Source organism: Camponotus vicinus, unplaced genomic scaffold (assembly GCF_025532165.1).
Source record: "Camponotus vicinus isolate PSW18456_S1 unplaced genomic scaffold, iyCamVici1.0 SCAF_8, whole genome shotgun sequence".
Lineage (NCBI taxonomy): Eukaryota > Metazoa > Arthropoda > Insecta > Hymenoptera > Formicidae > Camponotus > Camponotus vicinus.
Window position 1 is genome coordinate 5,820,985 of NW_028141980.1, and position 22,642 is coordinate 5,843,626.

Sequence of the window (22,642 nt, forward strand, 5' to 3'; positions counted from 1 at the left end):
TATAGAATATACGTATATGAAAAGAGATTTTTATAATGTATTAATTATTATGTTCTTATGCTTAGAGTTTAAACGTGTTATTATTTGAATTTTTCTTATTTGTCTAGGTTGCATATATAGTATATATATATGTTGGAAGGGATATGGACCAATGGATTATTCACGGACAACAGACAGGCTTAAACCATATAAGAATATGCAGCATTGAAAGGATTTTGAGGAATCTGTGCGAATTATTTCGGAAGTTTATTTGGTAAGTTTATTATTTTGATAAGTTAATTAATGAATTAAAGGTTTTATTTTAATTATATCATATATTTATAAAATATATATTATATATATATATATAATATATGTATTCATGTATAATATTATGTACCTTTAGTATTTTAATGCATTATCTTTTAAATTTTTTACTAATAACTACATATGTATTTATACTAATAATGAGGGTGACAAGTCTGTCCGAGCTTGTTTCGCGGTTTAATTCTTATTAATTTTTACATATGGTATTACGTATAGCGCTGTCTCTCTCACTCGCGCGAGTCACCCGATAGTGAGGTCTCTCTCACTTTCACGTACTACTACCTATTGAGGTCTCGTGTATAAATTTCGATAGATGTAGCCGGTTAATTATATATTTGAGGAGGCATATTTGTAGTTTGTTATTGAAATATATTTCTAAGGAATTTTATTAATAAATATATTTTTATTTTTCCGTATAGCGTTTTCGTTAGGTGATGAAAATATTGGGACATCCGGTGGACAACCAAGTGGAGGCTATGTTTATAGGGTGACTTATTATTCTGCATGCAGCAAAGAGTTACGTATAAAATTTTATTCATAATAATTTCTTGACATTTCTTTATTATTTAGTTATTGTTTAGTAGTTATTATTTAATTTAATATATTTATTGTTGAAATTTAATATATTAATATTTGATTTATTATACTTCTTTTACTATTTGATTTCTTTTACTCCTATATAATTATATACATTTATAAAATATTAAACCTTTTTAATATAGTAATTTTGATCAATCAAACTTTTATAATGATAATAGATTTTTGTATAGATTGATTTTTTAGTACATTTTTGTTAAGTTAATTTTTCATACGGCCAAATATTATTTGATTATTATTTTCAGTTGCTGGGTCTTGGAATTCTTGCTACTTATTTATAACAAGCTGTCTTACGTTATTAGGAAGAGGATAAATATTATATATATAGGATCATAAAAAGTGTGTAAGTATGTATTATATTTTGAATGGTTTATTTAATAATTTCTATAGTAGATTTTCTTATACATTTATTATATTTTTCAGGTATCAAGACTCTGAGGAAAATTACTTCCTGATAGTGAACATATATATATTTTTACGGGAACTCAACGAGGACCAAAAATTAAAATAATCTAGGATTTTTAAAGGAAATTCTTGCTTGATTAATTATATTTTATTTATTAATTATATTATATTTTATTAATTATATTTTATTAATTATATTTTATTAAGAAATGTTTAAATCATTAATTTCTGAAAGAAGCTCGTTACTTTATAAAAGATTATTATTTGGTGATTATTGGCCATTTACATTTTGTAATTAAATAGTCAAAGTTAAATGTTATTCAATAATAATTAGAGTTTTATACGGACATATTTGGCCAATGGTATTAATGTACAATAAAGATTTATTATAACGCTTAGAAAAATATTTATTCAAGGAAAATTTATTAATTTTGTTTCTCTTGAATATAAAAAATATATATATATATTGTTAATTATTTTATTACGGATTATAATTACTGATTTTTAAAGCGTATTGTTTTAGTAACAATTATTATTCATGGGTATTAATTTTTGTTTGACTTGGTACATTTATTTATTGTTTTATATTCTTATATGTACGTAGAATATTTACTTTATAACTTTCCTTTTGTTATTGATGATTCTTTGTAAATTTCCGTATTAATATTTTATGTGGCTCACTTTCGGAGCATTTGTTAGCATTTTTACTGTAGATATTTATTACAAAATATTAATTAATTATTTGATTTTCAGGTTTCAAAATTTATAATCGCTGCATCTCTTTTATGACAACCGAACATACTGTTTATTAAAAAGATACGCATGGGCTCAAAATCATTTATTAATAGAATTTAGGTGAGTATCGTTTGATAAAATATTTTGATTTATGCCTTTTCCTTTGTAGTAAGCGCATATACACGCATAGGGATATCCTTTTTTGGTTATATGTGATAACGGAATAATATGAATATTGAGTGAATATCTATATATATTGGTTACATATAATATAAAGTGGATTTATAGTGATTATATATATAATTACAAGTAAAGATTATATAAGATACGAAATTCTTTATACTATTCTTTGAAACAAATTATATTTTATTCGTTAAGAATTATTTAAATCATTTTCCCTTTTAAAAGAAGCTTGTTATTTTACAAAGGGTTATTATTTAGTCATTACTGGTCATCTGTTTTTACGTTTTAATTTTATAATTAAATAATCAAAGTAAATATATTTATTATTTGATAATAATTAAGCTTTTATATATATATATATATATGTGTTTTTCATTGTTTATTAATTTATGTCTTTATTTGTCTAAATACTAATTAGTTATAATATTTTCAGGTTTCGGGATTCATGGCTATGGAAATTTTCCCATGCCAAATTTACCAGAAGAATGTGAAGGAACGCACAAGAGGCTATAAGACCAGTTACCGACGGATTTGTTCGTATACCAATTTATACGAAGTCTTGTTGCAAATGATTTACTAAGAGTTTTTCTTGATAATAAAATTTCGAATAAATTTCTTTTCTTAGTAAGGTTAGTTATTAAGATTAATATCATTATATACGACCAGTACCAGTACTGCTAATTCATTGTAATATCTTTCTGGCTATATACCACATCAATCAATGTATTGTATTAATATGAGATTATGGCGAATATATATATAAATATATATATATATATATATATAGTATTTTGCTATTGATTTATGAAATTTCATAAGCGATTTTAAGGTGATTGTGTGGGGCTTTTGCAGCTTTATTAAAATTGCATAAATAATAATTATATATATATTGAAATTCTTTTACGATTATTATAAATGACTGTTTCAAAGAGCCTATTACTTTTTCTTGATTGATAGATGTGTATAAGTCCAGCTTTCGGTTAGTACTGGTGGTTACTAGTATTTTGACTACATGAGAACTGATTATTATTAAATTGATGTATATATATATTGATTATATATAATATTATGGCGCAAATATATAGTGATTATATATAGTATCGCGGAAAGATTATATAGGATGAGAGAATAAGTAGGGATTATACTTTTATAAGTAAGATTTTAAATTTTTTGTTGCGGGACGTAACACCTCCCCCCTAATAAGAACAAAATCCGATTGTTTTCGGAGGATTTTGGTCTAGAGAGATTAAATATTTTCGTCTAGGGTGTTTAAGCGGTCTCTTAGGTTTGTATATGATATAGGTATATTTACGTTTTTGGTGATTTCTTCGTGGCAAGGTTTCATTGTCCTTGGAGGTTTGGCTGGTGGAGGTTGTTGAGTGATTACTTCCGCAGGTGCAGTGGGATCAATGTTGGAGGTTTGCATGGTTGTTCCCCCGCCAGGTGATTGGTTGTCTCGGTTATCATCTCCAGATTTTCTAGAAGATTCCCGTGCCAGATGGAGCAGTAAATTTGCGAGGGAGCTCCATAAAGCTCCGAGTAGATGAAGGCTGCAACCATACACAGTGTGAAGAGCGTATCCATGAATGACTGTGTCAATGACTAATTTTACTAGGCGAATAATCATGAATATTCCGACGAGTCCTGCGGTTGCTGATCCAAAATTCACGAATCCCTTCCAGATTCGCGAGGCTGTACTTTCGACAATTTTATTTAAAGAATTTTCATCCAGCAAGTTGTACACTGAGATTCCTTCAGTGTTCATGGAATGGCCAGTTAGTCCTCTAGCAACGGCATTGAGTAAAGCTGGCTTTTCGGCTGGGAACATAATGTGATTTCGTAGTTTCTCCAGATCTGTATCAGAATATATTCCGCTTACGGCCAAAGGTCCCGGTGTGAGATATCTCCAGGTTAAGGCAGTCATGGGTTTTAGCTGTTGAGGTGGCAGTTGTCTAACTTGAATGTTAGGTGTAAGTTGCACCCATGTATCTTCGATTCGATACAAGGTAGGAAGTTCTAAACTGCATTCTCGTTCGTTGCCAATTTTGGTGATGATTCTTGACTTTGGTGTAAGGAAAAAGGAATGATTTCGTACAGAAATGGGAAGTTCGGTATAACACTCTCCAGTTTTTCTTACCATCACTTCAACAGGGATACATTTAATTATTTGTACTGCTTCTCCTGTTGTAACGGCCATGTATCCTGGCCCTTTCATGAGCTGATAGGCAAATTCGTCTGGTTGGAGTGTAGCAAAAGATAAGGCATTAGTAATTACTTGTCTTTCTAACTCGCATTTTTGCGAAATTACATTGTTATAGAGAGACGTCATCTGTTGTTTGACATGTTTTTCTATATACACGAACTTGGAGTTCATGTATGTAAAGATGTCAAGATTATTGACAGGAATAGGTTTCCGACTAGCGAATGTATTGCCAGGTTTAGCTTCAAGAATGAATAATTTTGGGTGTTCCGTGCACAGGAGAGTATAACCACATAGAGGTATTTCCTTGGTTTTCATAAGGGCGAAAGTGATTTCCTGAGTCACAAGACTATAGATGATTGGGGTATCTGTCTTGGAGATGTCTTCAGAAATTTTGTTTGCAGGTCCTTCGTAGAGGACATCATATTGTTGAAAATTACAAGTATCCGTAGGCATAGGTTTCCAGTAGGTGTATCCGTCGTCAGCGTCTAAACAGTAGCTGTCAACGAGTTTACACACAGTTCCAGATTTTAATTTAATTCTTCCAGTATTCAATTGTACGGGAACGTAGGAAGATTTTAGTGATATTTTCACAGCAGCTTGGACGACTACGTCGTCCCATGTTCCGTATGGATCGTTGTACTGGGATCCCTTGCAGTATCCGTCAACTTGTACGCGGCCCACCAAGGTGATACTTCGATAGGTCGTCTGATTTGCTTTTATGCCAGCGACAAGGGTGTTGTCTCCCAAAGAAATAGTTCCGTCTTGGAACATCCTTAGGCACTGAGTGTATCCAGTCTCATGCACATAATCGGCTCTTCCATTGTGAACAGCAGATATATGTGAATGCATGCCACAATGATATATATTTCGGGATATTTCAACCTTGCACTGTATGACTTCTGTATAACTGTAGTCGGATAGTTGTAGTAGCTGAATATGAACATCTGTGGTGTTGGGTTGTCGTATGTTCAGATCGCATTCGCCAACATCAAGGAGAGAGACGGCTGTTACGTTGAGGTGTTGTCCTCCGCAATCAAATCCGATTAAGGCGGCAGTTTTACTTAAGAAGATTACTAGGATTAGGGGCGTCATGATGGTCTGAAATGATTACAATTTTGATGTACGTGTAGATGTCTATATTACATTTTGTGGTTACATGATTGATGGTACAATGTTTGTGAAAGTTTGATTACGAATAATTGTCGCAGAATTGATTCATAATTATACATTGAATCTTAGGTGTATTTAAATTATAATTACTTATGAAAGTATTCGAATACACAAGAGGTATCTTTATAGCGTCGCTCAATGTGATTATAATATAACATGGGTATATGTATCTATATATATATATACATATAGAGAGGTAATCTGACTAAATTTGTATGTATATTATTATCATTATACTATGTGTTTTTTTTTCATTGTTCTTTATGATTATTATTTCCTGTGAAATATTTTTGAAGCATTTTCTTTTCCCCCTTTTTTTTTTTTGTTTTTTTTTTTATTGTTATTATTATATGTATGTATATATATATTTATATGGTAAATATGAGTGATTATTATTACTGGTTATTAATAGTAAATCGATTAAAGGATAATTATATATAAATATATAATTATATATATATATATATATATATATTTTAGAATATATATATATATAAGAAATTTTATGTTATACGTATACATAAAAATATATATTTTTTATATATATATATATATTTTTTTTTTTTATATATATATTTTATTTAAAGTTTTTATTTTTGTTTTTGTTTTTATTTTGTTTTTTTTTTCTTATAAATGCAGTTTGTTAACATATTTATTATGGATATATATATATATATATATACGTATAGTTCGTAATAGATAAAATATTTAAGTTTATTGGTGAAACAAGGATTGAGATGATCCATTTTCTTTTATTGTTTAATTTAATAATCTTTCCTCTAAAATTTCTGGATCATTAGGATCAACCGTTATTTCAGCCACTCCATAATCTATCTTCAATGTGATTGAATTTACAGACAGGCCTATAGTTTGCCTGTAAGTTCTTTCTTCTCCCTTTTTAACGATCATGTCTACAAATTGACTATAGGCTTTAAAACATTTAGTGCATTCAAGAAGGGGTCGTATTTCATGACAATTATTACCGCAATTAGCACACTGATTCGTTGGCACATTGCCATATTGGAATGTGTGTGAGTATTGCGTCAAGACCCTGTTATAAATTGCAGGATTGTAGCAATCCGTGCATATAATATGAGGACTGTTAGCGGTTAGGACATCATGTGTCATTATAACCACGCATTTTACGTTAAGGCTGTTGAAGAGGGAGTAGTCTAGTAGTGGGTGAGCAGGTCGCTTAAATTTGGAAAGCGGGCACATTTTATGCGTATATGCCTTGTCTGTGAGTCCTGCAAAAAGCAAAAGCAGTTAGGTTACTTATGTCCCTTCCCTGATTTTTTTCAAATATTGCTCTTTCAAAATAGGAATATACGCATTCCTGGCATTGAAGGATGGGACGAACAGTTTCCAGGGTGGATTGACAGTAATTACACTTAGCAAGATTTATATCTCCCGAAGTTACCCAGTGGCAAACAATTAAATCAGGCTTCACTCTTAATTGTCGAAGTTTATAGCATGCGCAACACATGCGGCTAGGAGTGCGAGTTTTTCCGGTATATCTTTTGTAAAAAATTACTTTTCTGCATTTTGCCTCATGCATGTTGGGGAAGTGGGACAATAATTCATGGATTGGGTGATTGCAACAGGGATTGCTTGCGTTATTCATGTTGCCTTGCTCTAGCAAATTCTCTTTTTCGTTCTTCTTCCAGGTAATTTAGGAAGCACGGCCTGCAATCAATTATGGGAGTTATGAGAGACACTTTACGATTACATAAACAGCATTTAGAAGGACTAATATGAGGAAAATTTTCTGATATGCTGTGATAATTTATGTGGACTAATTCATGATCCGCGTGTATTTTACATATAGGGCAGTAATAAAGGCCATTTTCCAGAGAGTAATATCCATCGAATTCTTCGTGCACTGTACAGTTCAGGGTGTCGGAAGATGTATCCGATAGCATATTAACTCTTCAATTCTTCAAGGTTGGGAGGTTGGGGGATTCTCTTCATTTATTGAGAGAAAGGTGGGGTGAGTCTCTCGGAATATTTGAGCGATATTCCTAGTACAGGTGGAGCAGGTGTGTAGGGGTCGTATTATGGTGATGGGTCGTTGACAGTACGAACAGATCGTTCTATAAGGGTGTGGAGCGATAGAAATAATATGGGAGTCTATTGGAAAGAAAAACCTTTGGTTACAGGGAGTATGTAGCATACAATAACATGCACAGCAATAATGGTTGTGATTATTTAGATTGAGATAACCATGCAGTTTGATGCATACAGCATTAAGAGAAAGCTGGGACATTATGAAGCATTGTTCAGTGTAAGCAAATAGGATATGGACATAAGTTCAACAATACCTCGAGTGCAGATGAGACACTGATCTAAAGGTCTTTGTGTGACAAGTGTTCGGAAGCAATGTGCACAATGAGGATCGATATGGCGTGGTCCCGGAGAGAGAAAGTGTAGAGATATTAGAGGCAATCGTACTCTAATAGACAATACGTAGTGATAGCAAAGTTCACATATATAGACGTTCAAGGGATCATACCGATATCCTCTGAATTCTACACAGCAGGCTGTGCCGGTAAATGGCATCCCCTTATAACGTAGGAGTCCTGTCGTATACGTTTAAGACTAAGGGGTAACTATAACTATTGATAGAAGTTGAGGTGTTGTGTAGAAGTTCTAAGAATTCGTGCGCTGTTAGTGTACAGGAGATGCACTTGTCAAGAGAATTGGTCTCGATGACTGTTGTGCCACAAGCTGAGCAGTGGTCATTACGCACGATGTGACTATTCACAAAGAAGTGTCTCCGCAAGGGCCGGTATTGTTGCTTAATAATATTGGTACGGAGTCTATCGTAACACTCCTTACACAAGTTCGTTTCGTCTAAGAGACAAAGAGCTCCTGTTATATGGACACAATGGCCGAAGAAGAAGGATTCCTCTATTCGATTTGAAATGGTTGCGTCCAATCTCGGCTGTGTGGGCCTTCTGTGCCAAAGCATCTGTAACAAAGGACTCTGATTATTACCTCATCCCGGCTGGGGATGTGCTAGTTTGATCTTGTTGGTGTGTACTATTCGGGTTTGGTTTCCTGTTCTAATTTTAACATTACTTGGTGGTAAAAGTTCGATTATTTCGTGAGGACCGGTATACTGGTCAGCAAGTTTTCCTTTTCGTGGCTCTTTTAATAAAAAGACATGGTTTCCTTTCTCAAATTGTTGTAAATTCAAATTGCGATCATAGTATCGCTTACTCCGTTCTTTAGCTAGTGTGAGGTTTTGCTTAGCTTGCGTTTGTAAATCGTTTATCTTGTTAAAGAGATTAACAATATAGTCACGGTATGTGGGTTCGATATTTTCTTCGATGATGGGGTGTGCAGAGGGTAGTCGTGCTATTCGGCCAAATACTAGCTCATAGGGTGAGTATCTCGTGCCTTCATGTACACTGGTGTTATACGAGAACATCGCAAGTTTAATGTATTCGTCCCAATTTGTCTCCTTATCAACCTGAGTTTTTAGATATTCTGTTAGGACATGATGTGATCGTTCAAGCGATCCATTAGACTGTGGATGATAGGCAGTGGTCCTAAAATGTTGAATGCGAAATTTCCTTGTTAACTGTCGCATTAAGGCGGATAAAAAATTTGTCCCTTGATCGGTTAATATTGCGCGAGGAGTACCATATATACAGATAAATTCTTTAGTGAAGGCGTCTGCGATTGTTAACGATGTGGCCTCCCTTAATGGCACGGCGGTAGAATATTTTGTTAGTAAATCCTGCATGGTCAGTATGTACTGATTGTTGCTCACTGTTAGGGGAAGAGGTCCCATAATATCCAGGGATACTTTATCAAAAGCAGCCCCTGGGGTATCCGTTATAACCATGGGTTGCTTGGTTTTTATTCTAGTTAGTTTCTTTTGTTACGTCCTGTTTTAGCGTTTATTCAACGACTCTGCAGGGCTTACCGTGCATGGACGAACAAGGTTGTATCTCTCAATTTCTTTTTCAGGGCAACCTGCTAGGCCGGCTATACCCTGGGACGCCGAGAGATTCAGGATCTTGTTAACGCTTCTTATTAGAGATAAATCAAGGTTGACAAATAAATAAATGGATTTGTATCATAATTTTCTATTTCTTTTTATTTCATTCCCTTATCCATATACATTAGATGCAGATATAATAATAATTTTTCCGTTGATATTAATGTTATATTAATTTTATAGGTCTACAATAGTATCGAGGAATTCCTCGCTGCTCAAATAGTCGAGGAGTTGATTTACCTCAAAGTCTGTAAAACTCTCGTCGCTCGGAGAGATGTCTATGGGCTCAAAACCTGCTTCTCCAAAAGCAAGCGGAGAAGAATTCGGGGTAAAAGGGCCTGAGAATGAGTCAGGAGTTCGTGGAGGGCTCGGCGGCGGTGAAGTCTGGACTTGTTGGTCCCTTGTCGCAGGGATTTCTCCGTTGCGCTCCCAGGCGCGGAGCAGTCCTAGCGGGATCCCGTTCGTAGGATTGTTTAAATCGACAATTATTGTCGATGCGTCGCTTGAGCTGTCTGAACGGGTTGTTTCAGTAATATCTTCCTCCTCAGCTTCCTCGCCAGCTGATATCGCTGGGCTGTTGTCGTTGTCGCTGATTTCTGGGTTAAATTCAGGGGGTAAGGGGGCGAAGGACAGATCGAAGAGGGTATCTTCGCGATCGTTGGCGGCGTGTACAATATTAGGAGGGATATTATCCCTGTCTACAAATAATTGTCGTACAACGGAGGGACGATCTCGGAGCAATCGTTGTCTATATATTTCTCGGCGAGCTACGCCTGCGTTTCGCAGAGGGAATTCGCGACGAGTTATGGGATCTGGACGGCGGGTGTTGACCATCTATTAATACGAAAAAGGTTCGAAATCCGATATGATATAATATTTCAATTAATTTTCCCGAAAATTATTATTATTACTTACGATGTCGCAAGAAAAAAAGGGGTCACCTGTCAAAAATGAAAGTATCGTGTGAATAATATGTCACACACACGCATATGCACAGTGGAAGAGAAAGTAGATGATTAAATAAGTTTATTTTATTTCTCTCTCTGGATACTAAATTGTGATTTGAAAATCATTAATAAATTTTCGTTGTTAATCATGCCTTTATATTTCAAATTGTGTGTATAAACATAAAGTAAGAAGAGGATTATAGGATATGTCATTGAAATGACAGATTATCAATGCAGCTGGCTCAGTATATTATAAAATTTTCATATAAGCCTCAGCCAGTGTATCGTTACTAATCTCTGGGATGGATCTCGTATCTTGAAGTCAAGGCTAGATTCAACCTGACGTGATTTACGTCAGGCAGCTCCAAAATTAAAGGACAACTTCCATCATCAGTGACGCAGCTTCAGGATAATTGTCAATTAACCGGGCTTAAGTTGTATCTTTGCCTAATCAAACGTCGATGTGACAGGAGGCCGCTAATTTTTTATTTGCCTCACCAGCACCAAGTCAAAAGGAAACCTCTATCATTGGAATATGTTCCTCAAGATAATTGCCTTTTCACTGTGCTTAAATTAGTTTGTCCTGCTGAAGCAGGTTCTTACTAATTACTGTCAATCGAGTCGTCTTATCAAAGAGATAGGTCCCATGAAAGACTTCCAATTCGAAGTATGATTTAAATAAATGGTGTGTATGGGTGTGGGAATATGAATGGTTGAAGGTAAGAATTAAAAATATAGAAAATGACAGTCAAGTAACATGCGACTGTGTAGGTTATTAATTATTAATAAGTACTAGGAAGCAAAGAAAATTTTAATTGGTTTAAGATGTACTTACCAGATGATGAAGTTCTTGATGTGTAAGGATGACTGCTCTCCGTCGGAGACCGATTGCCTCGGCGAGGTCCCTGAAGAGAGGTCAGGAGCCGTTGAAGAATAACTGGCAGAAGACCGAAGTTGAATTTGAAATTCACTTTTATTTTAAAGTATACTCGAGTACAATATTTAACGGCTCTAAGATGCTTCCTTCCTTGTAGAGAGCTGGTGGTCAGATGATAGGTGATGTTGTCTCAAGAGCGTCGGGTCAAATGCACGGAAGACTGAGTTGCGCTCCCTGAGGTATCCTCTGATCCCTACTTTGTTTCAGGAGTCAGTGGTAGGGGAACGGGAGCTCTAAGCGTAGGTTGCTTGGCTGCTATTTGCTGCTCTAGCTGCCCTTCCTTTTGGCGCATGTTGTGACGTAGGAGTTGCGCTTTTGCGTGGAGGGGGAATGGGCTATCCGTGCGTTGGTTTGTTAATTTATAAAATTTTACAATAGTTTTTAGCTACCAGAATTCTCGTTATTTGTATACATTTTCTAATGTAGAATCTTAGATCTCCTTTAGGAAATGCGAAAGAAATGTGAACGGTTCTTCTAGCATGCTCCGTTCAAAAGCTGTCTTAAAATTCCGCTTATAATAAATTTTTTATAATTAGTAAATTCTGGTGTCATAAACTATTATAATTACAATCATTTTATAATACACATATAGATATATATATATATATGTGTGTGGATATATATATATATAGTAGCTTAACATAGAAGAAATAATTGTTAATAATAATTAGGTGGTATAGAAGTGTTTTAATTATTACGGTTCGATATATCGAATTAATTCTGTTGTAGCGGATGGCCGTAATACCAGGCGGTCGTGCCGGGTCTATTATCTTATCGCTAAATGAGCCCATGTACAACTGTACTGAATGAAGCTCGGAGGATCGCTTATCTCTTGGTGAATAATTTTATTCTTATTATTTTATAGGACGATTTAATAATTTTGCTTGCAACAATTCATGTAGCCCTGCTACTTATTATGTAGGATATATACATATATATATATATTGGTTGTAAGATTTTATAGTTATAGTTTTTTATTGTCTTGTCAAAATTTATTTTATAATAATTTAGTGTGTATTAATATTTTCATGTCAAAAAAAAAATAAGAGTTTATTTGAACCTTATTACTTCTTAATTTTTATTAAACATCCAGGCTCATTTGGCGTATGATTATATATATATATATATATTCTTTTAACAATTTTATAATCTTATGAATATTGCGCTCGCAATAAAAAGTGCTTCTTATAATATTCGATTATTCTCGAGTCCTCTTTGTCTCTAGACTCGGGCGCGTATGTTGAGACATAGTGGAAGATAAGATTATTGGCACGCGCCAACCGATAACGCACTGCGTTCGGCTTAGCCTTAGCCTTTGGCACATATAAGAAGATTTATAATTTAGCTCGATTATTCGTACGTACTAAACCATGTTTTACTAAATTTTATAAGTAAACCATGTTTTACTAAATTTTATAAGATTGTACATTTGTTGGATTTCAATTTTATGTTCTAATCCTTTTAATTTATTTTGACATATCTTTTACGTCGTTAAATTTATGTTTTATTGTCGGTTATATTGTTCTTATAATTCGCCTTTTAAATTTCGTATGTATATGTGTAACGTATTCTCCTACGATTTACAACTTAATAACTTAGTAAAACATATTACAATATATATTTATTAATAACCATGCGTGTTAATGGTCAAAGCAAAAAGGTCGGTCCGAAATTTATTTCACGCCTTGATTTTAAAAGAATATTATTTCTAAGTCTCCTTGGTCTGAAGTCTAGTGCATGAACGCCGTAAGTATCAAGGGAGATAAGATACATTGACGCGTGTCAGTAGATAACGCACCGCACATCCTTAGCCTTGACCGCCTGACCGACTTATTAATTCACGCATATAAAATCATATTTTATTCGCATTTACCTATAGTTTTAGGTTTGTCGTTAATAAAGAAAGAAAATTATTGTATTTAGGTAGCTAGAGTACATATGCTTGTATGAATAATTAAAAGTATATAAGAATATATTTCATGTTTTTTATGACTACAAATTTTGTGTGTCCAACTCACCTTGTTATTTTTATTAATAATTATATATATATATATTAATAACAAGGGTGATAAGTTGGTCTGAGCTTGTTTCGCGATTTAATTCTCATTAATTCTTGCATACGGGATTACGTATAGCGCTGTCTCTCTCGCTCGCGCGGGCCGCCCGATAGTTCGGTCTCTCTCACTTTCACGTACTACCTATTGAGGTCTCACGTATAAGTCTCGATCAGTTTAACCATTCGATTATGCTTTATTATATGTTAGAGAAGGCTTAGTAAGTATTGTTGGCGTTATTATTTACTATTAATCGATTTATTAAAATATGATTTTCCTTTATGTAGGTTTTTATATATGTATATATATATACATATAATTGGAAAGGCACAAGCCTATGGATTTTCCGTAGATAATGGGTGTACGAAGTGAGCCTCTTTTAATTATTCAATAGGGCTGCCACGCAAAACATCTATACGGTAAGTATATTTGTTTATATATGTATATATATGAATTTTTATATTTGTAATTGAGTAATGTATTTTGAATATGAATTCACGTGTAGGTTATTGTTGAAATGTATTTCTAAGGAAATTTTACTAATAAATATATTTTATTTTTCTGTATAGCGTGTTCGTTAGGTGATGAAAATACTGAGACACCCGGTGGACAACCGAGTGAGGCTATGTTTATAGGGTGACTTATTATTCTGCATGCAGAAAGAGTTATGTATAAAAATTTTATTCTTACTGAATTTTTCCTTTTGTAGTTATTATTTAATTTAATATATTTGTTGTTAAAATTGAGTGTATTAATATTTGATTTATCATACTTATTTTACTATTTGATTTTCTTCATTACTATAGGATTATACACATCTGTAAAATATTATACCTTTTTAATTACATTAATACATTAGTTTTGATTAACTAAAAATTTTTATAATGATAATAGATTTCGTATGGATTAATGTTTTTATGTATTTTATGTCAAGTTAATTTTTCATACGGCCAAATATTATTGGATTGTTATTTTCAGCTGCTAGGACTTGGAATTCTTGCTACTTATTTATGACGAACTGTCTTATATCGTTAGGAAGAGGATATATATATATATATAAATATATATATATTTATATAGGGTTATAAAAAGTGTGTAAGTATGAATTATATTTTAAATGGGTTACTCAATAATCTTTATAGTAACTCTTCTTATACTTTTATTATAATTTTCAGATATCAAGACTCTGAGAAAAATTACTTTCTAATAGTGAATATATATATATATATAGTATTTTAAGCTTTGTGCCGACAAAGTGTCGATTTTTAATAGGTTAAAACGAGCAACAAATTCTTTGAGTTACTTTTCTCTTGTACAAATGAATTTCATCGTTTGCAGATACTTATGATATGTTGGTTCTAATTAGATAATGTAATTTTTACAAAATGTTTTTACACTGTTTTGGAGCACAAAATTAATTTTATAAATTTTCTTTTATTATTGATAATTTTTTATTAATCTTTTATATTAATATTCCTTCTGTTTAGACTTGCTTTCAGGATATTTGTTGGCATTTTTGCCAACAGGTTATGTCTCGATTCATCCAAATATTAATTTAATTATATTTCTCCCAGGTTTCAAAATTTGCAATAGCCGCATCCCACTTACGGCAGTCCAGTTACATCGTCCATCGAAGTGATCCGTATAGGGCGATAAGATCAATCGTTAAAAGATTTTTGGTAAGTATTATTTTATAATTAAAAGTGTTTTTACTTAGTCTTTAAATAAATTGTTTCTAACATTATTTTATAATTTCCAGGAGAAGGGTTATGTTTTATGAGGTGCTTGATTGGTCCATAAATATTTCTGTATATTATTGTAAAGGGAATTTTATGGGATTTTACGGTGTAGTAAGTATAGGTACTTATATGAACGTATTTTCCGTTACGATATTTTTGCTCTAACAATATAAATTGCTTGAATTTAAAAATAGAATTTTAAATTGTCTTCTTTTTGACTAAAGGAATTAATTATTATAGTGTTTTATATAACAGTTATGTTCACTTTTCTGTAATTAATTTAAAATGTATAATTATTTTGCATGCATGATTACTGCAGGTGTAATATAGTATATTTTCCTAGATTTTTGGTTACATATATATATATATTAATAGATATTTGAAATGATAAATTTTCTGCTAACTTTCATATAATGATTTATATGAATTTTGTCGCGAACGCTTTTAACACAGTTTGCATTATTCAAAATAATTTTAATAACACGATTTCAAATCTATTTCTTTCCTGAATAAAGTTGAAATATATTAATTTTATTCGATTAACATATTTCTGTAAATCCATCTATTCGGTTAGCACTGGTAGTTTACTTGGTTTTTAGTTATATAGGATAACTAGATAATATGAATATCGGCAAATTATATATAATATATATATAGTGATATGAATTTATAGTGAATATATGTAATATTTAAAAATTATATAAGATGATAAATTCTTGATGTTATACTACAAAGTAATATTTAAAATTTTTGTTGCGGGACGTAACACCTCCCCCCTAATAAGAACAAAATCCACTTGTTTTCGGAGGATTTTGGTCTAGGGAGATTAGATATCTTCATTTAAAGTGTTTAAGCGGTCTCTTAAGTTTGTATATGATGTAGGCATATTTACGTTTTTGGCGTTTTCCTCGTAGCAAGGTCTCATCGTCCTTGGAGGTTTGGCTGGAGGAAGTTGTTGAGTGACTACTTCCGGAGGCGCAGTGGGATCGATGTTGGAGGTTTGAAGGTTCGTTCCCCTGCCAGGTGATTGATCGTCTCGGTTATCATCTCCAGATTTCTTAGAAGATTCTCGTGCCAGATGGAGTAGCAAGTTTGCAAGAGAGCTCCACAGGGCTCCGATTAAATGAAGGCTGCAACCATATACAGTATGGAGAGCGTATCCATGGATGACGGTGTCGATAACAAGCTTGACTAAGCGGATGATCATGAAGATTCCGACAAGTCCTGCTGTGGCTGATCCAAAGTTTATGAATCCTTTCCAGATCCGTGAGGCTGTGCTTTCGACAATTTTATTTAGAGAATTTTCATCCAGCAAATTATATACTGAGATTCCTTCGGTGTTCATGGAGTGGCCAGTTAGTCCTCTAGCAACGGCATTGAGTAAAGCTGGCTTTTCGGCTGGGAACATAATATGATTTCTTAGCTTTTCTATGTCCTTTTCGGAGTAGATTCCACTGGTAGCTAAGGATCCCGGAGTGAGGTATCTCCAGGTTAGAGCAGCCATAGGTTTTAGCTGTTGAGGTGGTAGCTGTCTAACCTGAATACTAGGGGTGAGTTGGACCCATGTATCCTCGATTCTGTACAGCGTAGGAAGTTCTACACTGCATTCTCTTTCGTTACCGATTTTGGTGATGATTCTTGACTTGGGGGTAAGAAAGAGAGAATGATTGCGCACCGTGACAGGAAGTTCAGCATAACATTCCTCCGTTTTTCTGACCATTACTTCAACAGGGATACATTTGACTACTTGTACAGCTTCTCCTGTGGTAACAGCCATATATCCTGGTCCTTTCATTAATCGATAGGCAAATTCATCTGGTTGGAGTGTAGCGAAAGACAAGGCATTGGTAATCACTTGTCTTTCTAGTTCACATTTTTGCAAGATGACATTATTGTAAAGAGAAGTCATCTGTTGTTTGACGTGTTTTTCTATATACACGAACTTGGAGTTCATGTATGTAAAGATGTCAAGATTATTGACAGGAATAGTTTTCCGATTAGCAAATGTATTGCCAGGTTTAGCTTCAAGAATGAATAATTTCGGGTGTTCCGTGCACAGGAGAGTATAACCACATAGAGGTATTTCCTTGGTTTTCATAAGGGCGAAAGTGATTTCCTGAGTCACAAGACTATAGATGATTGGTGTATCTGTCTTGGAGATGTCTTCAGAAATTTTATTTGCAGGTCCTTCGTAGAGGACATCATATTGTTGAAAATTACAAGTATCCGTAGGCATAGGTTTCCAGTAGGTGTATCCGTCGTCAGCGTCTAAACAGTAGCTGTCAACGAGTTTACATACTGTTCCAGATTTTAATTTAATTCTTCCAGTATTCAATTGTACGGGAACGTAGGAAGATTTTAGTGATATTTTCACAGCAGCTTGGACGACTACGTCGTCCCATGTTCCGTATGGATCGTTGTACTGGGATCCCTTGCAGTATCCGTCAACTCGTACGCGGCCCACCAAGGTGATACTTCGATAGGTCGTCTGATTTGCTTTTATGCCAGCGACAAGGGTGTTGTCTCCCAAGGAAATAGTTCCGTCTTGAAACATCCTTAGGCACTGAGTGTATCCAGTCTCATGCACATAATCGGCTCTTCCATTGTGAACAGCAGAGATATGTGAATGCATGCCGCAATGGTATATATTCCTGGATATTTCCACTTTACATTGTATGACTTCCGTATAGCTGTAGTCGGACAATTGCAATAGTTGAATATGAACATCGGTGGTATTGGGTTTTCGTATGTTCAAGTCACATTCGCCAACATCAAGTAAAGAGACAGCGGTGATATTGAGGTGTTGTCCTCCGCAATCGAATCCGATAAGAGCAGCGGTTTCGCATAAGAAGGTTATTAGGACTAAAGGCGTCATGGTGGTCTGAAATAATGATGATTTCAGTATATGTGGTAGCAGTATATATATATATTATGTTATATGATTACTTGAATGATCAATACAATTTTATGGATATTTAATAGTGAATAATTGTCGCTTAGCATATTGTGATTATAGTATAATTGTATAGACATATATATATAAGTGTATATATTTCCATGCAAAAAAAAAAAAAAAATTCTATATTTAAAAATTGAATACATAATAGGTATCTTTGTAGCATTGTTTTTAATATATATATATATATATATATATATATATTGTTCGTAATTATATGGTATTATGTTTTATGTATATCTATTTATTATAATTCCCCTTTTTTTGTTTCTTTTCCTTTATATATATATATATTTGTTATTATTACTATGCACGTATATATATATATGTGTGTAACTATAATTAATGGTTATAATTTGTGGATGCCTGTGCTAACTAGAGATACAATAAATGAGGCATCTGAATAAGTATGTACTGATTATATTACAATAATTTTTATATATTTTAGGTAGCAAAACAAGGACTGATATTTAAGAAGAAATTATTTCTTCCAAGACTTCCGGGTCATTTGGATCAATCCTTATTTCGGCCCGTCCATATTCTATTCTTAATGTGGAAGAGTCTACTGATATACCGACTAACTGTTTGTAAGTATTTTCTTCCTTTTTCTTTATAAATGAGGAAAATTGGTAATAAGCCTTAACACATTTCATACATTTGATAATTGGTCGGCTTTTATAACAATTTTGACCGCAAATACGACATTTTTGCAAGGGCACTGAGCCATATTGGAATGTATGAGAGTATCTTGTAAGAACTCTGTTATAAATTGTGGGGTTATAGCAATTTGTACAGATAAGGTAAGAGTTTGAGTCACTTAGAATATCGTGAGTTAATATAATGACACAGTTTACGCGAAAACTATTAAAAAATGAATCCTTTAAAAGCGGATGGATGGATGTTTTGGTTTTTAATGGCGGACACATTTTTTCCCCCTCTTTTTTTTTTTTTTTTTTTTTTTAAACGTATACCCCTTGTTGGTGAGTCCTGCAAAAAGCAAAAGCAGTTAGATTATTTATGTTTCTTCCATGGTTCCTCTCATATATTGCCCTTTCAAAGTAGGAGAATATGCATTCAGAACATTGAAAGATAGAGCGAGTGGTATCTAGAGGAGCTAGACAATATTCACATTTAGAGAAATTTATTTCACCGGAAGTTACCCAGTGGCATACTATCAGGTCAGGTTTAACTCGAAATTGACGAATTTTGCAACATGCACAACATATACGAACCGGGTTATGGTTCTTCTTAGTGTGTTTCTTATAGAATATTATTTTTTTACATTCTGCTTTGCAGATATTTGGGAAGTATTGTAACAAGTTATGGATGTCGTGATTGCAAGGCGTATTATTTACGTTGCTCATTATGGTTTAATCAACAATTCTTGTTTAATCGAAATTCTTGAGCTTGTTCTCCTTGTAAATAATATAGAAAACATCTCCTGCAGTCCGACAGGGGAGTTATGAGAGATAGTAATAAATTACACATATGACATCTAAAGCCATACAAAGAAGCTGGGGGAAAATATGTAACACTGTGGTATATTATGGGCTGAAGTTCTCTAGTTTCGAACATTTCACATGAACGACAGTAATACCGATCATTATGGGAGCAGATATATCCTTCTAATTCGACATGTAACAAGTGGGACAATGTGTCTAGGTCTTCTTCGGGTATTACATTTGGCAGGAAATCCATTTAATCAGATATTCTGCGAGATTCTCGTATACGTTCTCCTTCCAAATAGTATAAGAAACATCTCCTACAATCTATTATAGGAGTTACACTAGACACATTGCGAGCACATATGCAACATTTAGACACCGTGATGTCGGGGAAGGATTCAGATATACTATGGTAATTTATATAGTAAAGTTCATGGTCTGCTTGTGATTTGCACGAGACGCAGTAATACAGATTATGTCTTGAAGAAATATATCCGTTAAATTCTTCGTGTATTACATGGGATAAGGTATCAGCGTACTCAATAGGTTGCATTTTAATTTAAAAGGTTTTAATTTGGGCTTCCATTCTCACTAATAGCAAGATTGGAAGAATTAGTGGCTCTAAATATTTCGGCAATGTTTCGTGTGCAGACAGAACAATTAGCTAAAGGCCTTATTATGGTTATGGGTCGCTGACAATATGAGCAGATAGTTCTGTAGGGATGTGGGGCAACAGATATAATGTGAGAATCCACTGGGAGAAAAAATCGAGAGTTACAAGTAGTATGCAGCATACAATAGCAGGCGCAACAATAGTGGCTATGGTTGTGCAAGTGAAGATACCCATGTAATTTAATACACACAGCATTGGGGGGGTGTTTGAGACATTATTAAGCATTATTACACAGAGGTAGTATAAATAAAAGTTCAATGATATTTCTAAAACAGATAGAGCACTCATGCAAAGGTTTCAGAGTAGTAAGAGTTCGACGACAGTTGATACAGTGGGGTTCAACGTGGTGTGGTCCCAGAGAAAAGAAATGAGAAGATAATAGAGGAAGTTGAGATCTTAGTGAAGAAGATTGTACACCTTGATAACAAAGTTCACAGAAGTAGATATTCAGAATAGGATCACGGTATCCTCTAATTTTAATACAGCATACCGTGTTAATAAAAGACATGCCTTATGACATAGGGGTTCTATCATATACATTAAGAACTAAAGGATATTTAAAATCGTCGACATGAGTCGAAGTGCTATCGAGGAGACGTAATAATTCACTCGCAGTTAGGATACACGAGATGCAATTGTCTATGGATCTAGTCTTTATTACTGTAGTACCACAGATAGAGCAGCATTCGTCTCTAGCGACGTGACTGTTTATGAAGAAATGTCTCCTAAGACGTCGATACTGGCTTTGGATGATTTGTGTACGAATCCGAGAGTAACAGTTGCTGCACAAATTAGTGTCGTCATTCAAGCAGATGGCTCCTACTACGTGTGCACAGTGAGCGAATAGGAACGACTGTTTTACTTGATACAGGAGCGATGAATCCGGTCTGGGCTGGACTGGCTGCTTATGCCAGAGCATCTGTAACAGAATTATTTAAATTATTATTTCATCCTGGCTGACAGTGGGACTTTTTTATTTTATCTATGTGAACGATACGATTTTGGTTTCCAACTCTAAGTTTAATATTACTAGGGGGTAATAATTCGAGTACTTCATGTGGTCCTGTGTATTGGTCGGCGAACTTTCCCTTTCGCGGTTCTTTTAATAAAAACACGACCATTCCTATTTGGAGTTGTTGCGGATTTAGATGGCGATCATAGTACGTCTTGCTCTTTTCCTTGGCACGTATAAGATTTAGCTGAGCTTGGATTTGTAGATCTCTTATTTTATTAAATAGATTCGTAATATATTCGTGATAAGTAGGTTCAATATTTTCTTCGATAATAGGATGCGCGGAAGGTAATCGAGCTATTCGCCCAAAAACCAGTTCATAAGGTGAATATTTGGTGCCTTCGTGCACGCTGGTGTTGTATGAGAACATTGCTAGTTTAATATATTTATCCCAGTTATCTTCTCTATCTATTTGTGTCTTTAAATATTCTGTTAACACATGATGTGAACGTTCTAGTGATCCATTTGATTGAGGATGATAAGCTGTAGTTTTAAAATGTTGTATATTAAATCTTTTCGTTAATTGTCGCATTAATGCTGACAAAAAGTTAGTTCCTTGATCCGTTAATATGGCGCGCGGTGCTCCATATATACAAATAAAGTCTTTTGTGAAAGTATCAGCTATTGTTAAAGAAGTAGCTTCTTGTAACGGTGAGGCAACAGAATATTTCGTTAATAAATCTTGCATGGTTAGTATGTATTGATGATTGTTCTCCGTGATGGGCAGAGGTCCCATAATGTCCAAAGAGACTTTATCAAAGGCCATCCCAGGCGTGTCGGTAATGACCATGGGTTGCTTAGTTTTTACTCTTGTTAATTTCTTTAATTGACATTCTCGGCAGGTTCTGATAAAATCCTGAATGTCTTTCTTCATTGTTTTCCAGCAATAGCGTGTTCTGATCCGATTATAGGTCTTAGTTACGCCTTTATGTCCGCCGTGGGCTGAGGCGTGATTTTCTAGAATTAAAGATTGACGTTTTCCGATTTCGGGTGTCTGGATTAAATTTAAGCATATGGTTATATTAACCGGTAGTTCTTGCAGGTATCTTTTAATTTGGTTGAATATGTATGACCATGGTAAATCGTCGAAGCGTTCGGTCTTGCTGAGACTTATCGAAGAAAGGTCGAGTTCGTGAATTACATCTACGAGAGAACGCAGGCAATTTTTTAGAGTTTGCGCTTCAATGAGAGTACGATTGTTTTGTTTAATAGGAAGAGCGATTAACGTGTTGGTTTTCACGGTACATACTCTGGCTCTTTCGTAGGTTAGT

At 34.0% G+C, this 22,642-nt stretch overlaps 1 protein-coding gene across 1 annotated transcript; it reads right to left on the minus strand.

Moving 5' to 3' along the window:
- Positions 1-16,111: 16,111 nt before the first annotated feature.
- LOC145976354 (uncharacterized) lies at positions 16,112-18,160 on the minus strand. Its single transcript, XM_083107415.1, has one exon. It carries the CDS (start codon positions 18,158-18,160, stop codon positions 16,112-16,114), a length of 2,049 nt encoding a protein of 682 aa, XP_082963541.1.
- Positions 18,161-22,642: the final 4,482 nt, after the last annotated feature.

Excerpts from the sequence above, each read along its gene's own strand:
- LOC145976354 (XM_083107415.1), bottom strand. The coding sequence starts at position 18,160 with ATGACGCCTTTAGTCCTAATAACCTTCTTATGCGAAACCGCTGCTCTT.